Source organism: Coregonus clupeaformis, chromosome 27 (genome assembly GCF_020615455.1).
Source record: "Coregonus clupeaformis isolate EN_2021a chromosome 27, ASM2061545v1, whole genome shotgun sequence".
In the NCBI taxonomy this organism is placed as follows: domain Eukaryota; kingdom Metazoa; phylum Chordata; class Actinopteri; order Salmoniformes; family Salmonidae; genus Coregonus; species Coregonus clupeaformis.
Window position 1 is genome coordinate 38,099,582 of NC_059218.1, and position 6,506 is coordinate 38,106,087.

The 6,506-nt window shown below is 41.4% G+C and overlaps 1 protein-coding gene across 1 annotated transcript; it reads right to left on the reverse strand.

Annotated features, from left to right (window-relative positions):
- Positions 1 to 208: 208 nt before the first annotated feature.
- Positions 209 to 3,604, reverse strand: LOC121541932 (lipocalin-like). The gene is made up of 6 exons (XM_041851327.1): positions 3,413 to 3,604; positions 3,007 to 3,146; positions 2,730 to 2,809; positions 1,311 to 1,424; positions 1,051 to 1,152; positions 209 to 454 (listed from the first exon to the last, which is right to left on the reverse strand). Exons 1-6 carry the CDS (start codon positions 3,506 to 3,508, stop codon positions 435 to 437), a joined length of 552 nt encoding a protein of 183 aa, XP_041707261.1. The 5' UTR covers positions 3,509 to 3,604; the 3' UTR covers positions 209 to 434.
- Positions 3,605 to 6,506: the final 2,902 nt, after the last annotated feature.

The window sequence follows — 6,506 nt, forward strand, 5'->3', positions numbered from 1 at the left end:
GAAGTATATTTAAATCCAAATACTAATAACTGCAAGGAGTAGGATAACATTTTCCATAGAATGATGGTACTCCAAGGTTGCTTTTAGAGCTGCGTTTACATTAGGGCCTACATGTGATCAATTCAGACTTCTAAAGCAGCTTATATTACTTAGGATCAGAGGTATTAAATACCTGTCATATACAAGAGTAGAATAACTGACAAACTGATAAAGCACCAGACAGTATTTTATTGGAACAAATCGGGGAAGTGAAAAACTGGGCTTCAGTGGGCAATGTAGCGTAGCTGCAGGTTAAGGCGGAACCTGATGGGTCACCGCAGCTAAAAGTGGTTCCTGGTTGCCACAGTTGCCATGGGTATGCCTGCCCATCAAGTAGCAAAGCCATGCAGAAGGATCAAGGGAGGATGCTTTGGAAGTGAAGAACATTGATGAAATTACGCAGCGGGACACTCATCTGCGGAAAGAACGAAAGAAGGTTCATATTTATAGGTCTGAGACACTCCACACTTCTAACCATAAATATTGTTCATATAGGGCCCTATTCAACCGGTATCGCTGAAGCCTTACAGATTGCAGGCTAGAAATGTTAAGGTCATTCTGATTGAGCAGACATATGCTGCAGCCTCCGCTAACGCAGGAACATTGCCTTTAAATTTAAATCACGCTGTAACGCTGAACTTCCACGATATGGATTTAATAAAACCCTTTTAAAAAATCAAATCAAATCAAAACAAATGTTATTTGTCACGTGCGCCGAATACAACAGGTGTAGACCTTACCGTGAAATGCTTACTTACAAGCCCTTAACCAACAATGCAGTTCAAGAAATAGAGTTAAGAAAATATTTACTGAATCAAATAAAAGGAACACAATAAAATAACAATAACGAGGCTATATACAGGGGGTACCGGTACCGAGTCAATGTGTGGGGGTACAGGTTAGTCAAGGTAATTTGTACATGTAGGTAGGGGTAAAGTGACTATGCATAGATAAGAAACAGCTAGTAGCAGCAGTGTAAAAACACATGTCACAAACAGAAATGGAACAAACCGTTTTTGGGGAGGATAGCAATGTTCTCAGGCAGAATGCCAGTGTCCAGGGAGAACTGCTTAAACTTCTGAAGCAGGTCAGGGCTCAGGTCTGTCCCACGGGCTGTAGACACCGCACATACAGAACATGGCAGACTAAATATACTATGAAGGATACAATACAATTTATAATATAAGATTACTAACAAATTATGGAGGAAAAAATAGTGACAAAATGAGACTGAGTTATAGGAATTGACAGAGAAGTGGAAAGGAACTTACCATACAGTTTGTTGAGCACAGTTGAAACACCTCCCTTGGTCTTGATGGTGTGAATGAGGGCGTACTCATCATACTTAACATCAACGACACGCATGTCATTTTCATTATTCCAGCCTAGAGAGAAAAATAAGATGAATTGACACACATATTGGTGCACTTTGTGTGTGTGTGTGTGTGTATGAACAGGGCCGGTTCCAGGCATAAGCAACATACGTTTGTTTTTTAGGAACTGTCGGGGTCTCAACAAATGATTTATATGTACACTAGATGACTGACAGGGGGCGATGTCTTGAAGCCACCGCGACTCCATCTTGGCACTCCCCCACCGTTGTAAAAAATATTTTGGAAGCTATACATTTACATTTACATTTTAGTCATTTAGCAGACGCTCTTATCCAGAGCGACTTACAGTTAGTGAATACATTTTATTTTTATACTGGCCCCCCGTGGGAATCGAACCCACAACCCTGGCGTTGCAAACGCCATGCTCTATCAACTGAGCTACATCCCTGCCGGCCATTCCCTCCCCTACCCTGGACGACGCTGGGCCAATTGTGCGCCGCCCATGAATCTCCCGGTCGCGGCCGGCTGCGACAGAGCCTGGATAGAAATGCTTTTATAATTGTTTACATTTGTTTTTGCAACACTTATTATAAAGACACCTTAGTACATACTTTTAAACTATATTATGTGAGCTAAACATATATTTTTAGAAAATATATATAAAAAACATGTCTATATAATATTTAGAAAGTACTAATGTTACTTTCCCCACTACAACAACAAAAATACTTAAATACATGTAATTTTACCTTGAAACAGTTAAATGAAATACTGTTGAATTCCATTTATTCCTATGGAGGACTGCTTTTCTGAGGAGTGCCAATATGGCCGACCAGTGGCTTCAAAGCCTCTCATTGGCCAATAAATAGCATCAGCAATCCAGGGTTTACACACATCATTGGTCTCAACTTACTATTGAGAGTAAGAATAGAATAATACACCAGGTGCAATTTGATTGTGCATCAGCAGTTTTTCTCTTGTTATGTTATGTCAGTCACTGACAGTCAGCTAACAATTGGATGGCCATATTGGCACTCCTCAGAAAAGCAGTCCTCCATAAGCCATTAAAAAATGTGTAGAATTTCAAGAAATTAGCTTTAAAACGGCAAACATTTCTCTCCACCCCATGGCAAAATGAGTAGAATTGCATGACGTTTGTTATAAAATTGCAACAATTTATTTACGCCCCATGGCGAAATGTGTAGAATTGCAGGAAATGTTTCTCTCCACCATCAAGAGGGGGGCCACTAAAATGTTTTTCTGCGAGGTGGGGGGCTCTGTAACCAATTCTCACTTAGGGCCCCCAAAAGGTTAGACCCGGCTCTGTGTGTGTGTGTGTATAGGTTCTAGACTTACGCTGGCTCTTGAAGATGAATTTCCCAGGAAGGTTTGTCTTCTCAGCCAGGTGGTTCATTCTCCAGCAGGAGCCATCAGAGCTACAGAGACAATATAGTTAATACAGTATCAGCAGAAAGTCTCTCTCTCTCTCTCTCTCTCTCTCTCTCTCTCTCTCTCTCTCTCTCTCTCTCTCTCTCTCTCTCTCTCTCTCTCTCTCTCTCTCTCTCTCTCTCTCTCTCTCTCTCTCTCTCTCTCTCTCTCACTCTCTCACTCTCTCTCTCACTCACTCACTCACTTCAGGCTAGCATATGCCATGTCCAGGTCTCCATCAGCAGTTGGTGTCAGAATGGCGGTGCCCATCTTCATGCCGGCCCTGTGGCTGACAAACCACTGGGCATTAGTGGCAAATCCAATCAGGTACCACTTTCCTGCCACCTGAAAAAAAACTGCCCTGATTAGATTACATCACCTCCTCATTCACTGAATTTTTCAATCCTAAATCTGTGAGAGCTGATACCGAAATATCCCTGAATCATTTATAAATGAAAATCTCAATAACTACTGTCTCAATATGAGCATCTGAAAATGTGTCACTAGAATTCCTACATTTCTCTTAATCCTTTCCATTTGTATCTTGTTTTCATCACAATTCCCTTGTTTGTATTTTTTCTCCTCCAGTTAATCCCTTTCTTCATTCTTACCCCCTGTAGATTGAAGTCTCCTTGGGGCATAACCTCAGCGGTGACAACCAAGGAGCAGAGCAGTGCTCCTAGCGCTCTCAGCAGCATGGTCGTCATGGCTACAGCAGAGCAGGTTCCAAATCAATAATTTTAAAGTCAGGGGTTGTACGAGGAAGAGGACAGAACAGGAGATCTGTTTTTCTTCGCTGCCTCTCACTCCTATATATACTGTAGAGCATGGGTTTACATAACCCCCCCCTCCTTCCCATACACAACCTGCTACCTGCCACCTTCTCTATTCCCCACCCCCTAGACACACACACACACACACACACACACACACACACACAATACCAACGGGTGGAGATGGGGCTTGTGGGGGGTGGGGCCGGGACCTCCCAGTTACTCCTCCCTCTATGAACCCTGGAGGTGGGATGGGTTCAAACAGGAGCAGTCCCCCCCATCCCCCACTGCCACCAGGTGAACTGATCCACATAAAGGAATATCCTGAACTGCATTTTGAGATGATGAGAGAGAGATTTCATCAAAGTGCAAGTGTGTATACACATTTAATCTAAAATACATTTGCATAACTTGAGAAATTATATCATGAGTTGTGATGCTGATTGTCAAGCCTCAGCCCATCAATTTAGAAAAATAACACCAGCAAAAATTGACAAAGACTGTGATGAACAATGCAGTGTCTGCCTCTCCAGTGCTTTCTGTGGGCAGGAACCAGAGAATCAAAACAAACTGTCAGCACTTTGGATGGTAAACAGAGCTCCCCCTAACACAAGCCCTGTATCTATTTTCGTGTGTGTGTGTGTGTAGTTTAATGTGAACTCTAACTATCTGTGTAAAACCTTGCTGGAGGAGGTAGAGCAAGCCTTCATGTAATATAAGTTTCATATCATCTCAGGTCAACATTTTTAAACGTATAGTCCACTCAAAACACAACCTAACATGATTTTCCACTTATCTTTTGAGTGGTCTATCCCTTTAAATCGTATACTGCTTCAGGCAAATAATCCTTATATAAGTTCTAAGAAACTATATGTTCTAAGAAACTATTTGCCAGTGGTTAATTCTCCACTCTTTTGGCTGTTGGGCTTAAGGTAAGGCCGTAGACATACTGTTATGGAACACCAGAAACAGGTGTGGACAAGTCTATAAGTCACAGACACACCTGCAACCCACATACCTTGCCAGTTGAAACAGTGTTCTAGAAACCAATATTGAGAAATCAAAACCAAGAAATGTACTCAGCATCTGACAATATTTGTGTGCTTATTTCAAGTGTGCAAATAAAATCAAACCACTTGATTGAGGGGACAAAATAGTTTATTGGAACATTCTCTTATTCACATTTAAATGTAATTAACATGTTAAGTTTGACATAAGGTTGGCACTTGAAAATAGATTGACATGTATTACGTTCCAAAAAATAAAACCACAAAGGATTGTAGTCTACTGACTGAACAACCATGCAAGTTTGGGTATTACTATGTTATGTTCTATGTTATAGATTAACTAGTATGTACTATGAGCAAGAAAACTGAGTCATCAATTGTACTGGATCACTATAAGATAGTGTGCCATTATGTTCATACTGACAGATGGCAGACTCAGTATGTGTTACTGCAAGTCTTTTTACTCCAACTATGCTCCCAGCTGCACCATAGCATATTTCATGAGGAAGATGATCTCTGCTGTCCATCTACAGTACTGACATGGTGTTCTTCAAGTTGAGGACAGAGGAGAGTACACGTCTTTGAATCATTAGACGATAGAAAACAGAACATCTAATACCAGGGCTATTCAACTCTTACCCTATGAAGTCCGGAGCCTGATGGTTTTCTGTTCTACCTGATAATTAAATAATAATTGCATCCACCTGGTGTCCCAGGTCTAAATCAGTCTCTGATTAGAGGGGAACGAAGACAACAAAAAGTGGAACTGGCTTTGTGGTCCAGAGTTAAGTTGGAGGGCTCTATTACATAAATTATACCAAATAGGTGGGTACTCAAGCTCTATATTTATTACGTGCTCATATAGTCTGTTTACTCACCGTCTTGTCAAGTCTGGCTTCAAATCCCTGACCTTGGCCGTGATCCCACTCTCTGAGGGTGTCTCAGGGGGTTGGGAAATGCAAAAAACACATTTCCAATTCTCTTATGCAAATTATTACACACTTGTACATGCATGAAATAGGACAAATATAAGCACCCACCGGATTATAATTTGTAAATGAAATCCCTGATAAATGGATGACTAGGGATAAATTACATGAGGAAACGAATCAGACAACAGGCCACTCTAAGACGTTCATATAGAATGAACAAGATATGTAGTTGACAGTACAGTGGGGAAAAAAAGTATTTAGTCAGCCACCAATTGTGCAAGTTCTCCCACTTAAAAAGATGAGAGAGGCCTGTAATTTTCATCATAGGTACACGTCAACTATGACAGACAAAATGAGAAAAAAAATCCAGAAAATCACATTGTAGGATTTTCAATGAATTTATTTGCAAATTATGGTGGAAAATAAGTATTTGGTCAATAACAAAAGTTTCTCAATACTTTGTTATATACCCTTTGTTGGCAATGACACAGGTCAAACGTTTTCTGTAAGTCTTCACAAGGTTTTCACACACTGTTGCTGGTATTTTGGCCCATTCCTCCATGCAGATCTCCTCTAGAGCAGTGATGTTTTGGGGCTGTCGCTGGGCAACACGGACTTTCAACTCCCTCCAAAGATTTTCTATGGGGTTGAGATCTGGAGACTGGCTAGGCCACTCCAGGACCTTGAAATGCTTCTTACGAAGCCACTCCTTCGTTGCCCGGGCGTCGTGTTTGGGATCATTGTCATGCTGAAAGACCCAGCCACGTTTCATCTTCAATGCCCTTGCTGATGGAAGGAGGTTTTCACTCAAAATCTCACAATACATGGCCCCATTCATTCTTTCCTTTACACAGATCAGTCGTCCTGGTCCCTTTGCAGAAAAACAGCCCCAAAGCATGATGTTTCCACCCCCATGCTTCACAGTAGGTATGGTGTTCTTTGGATGCAACTCAGCATTCCTTGTCCTCCAAACACGACGAGTTGAGTTTTTAC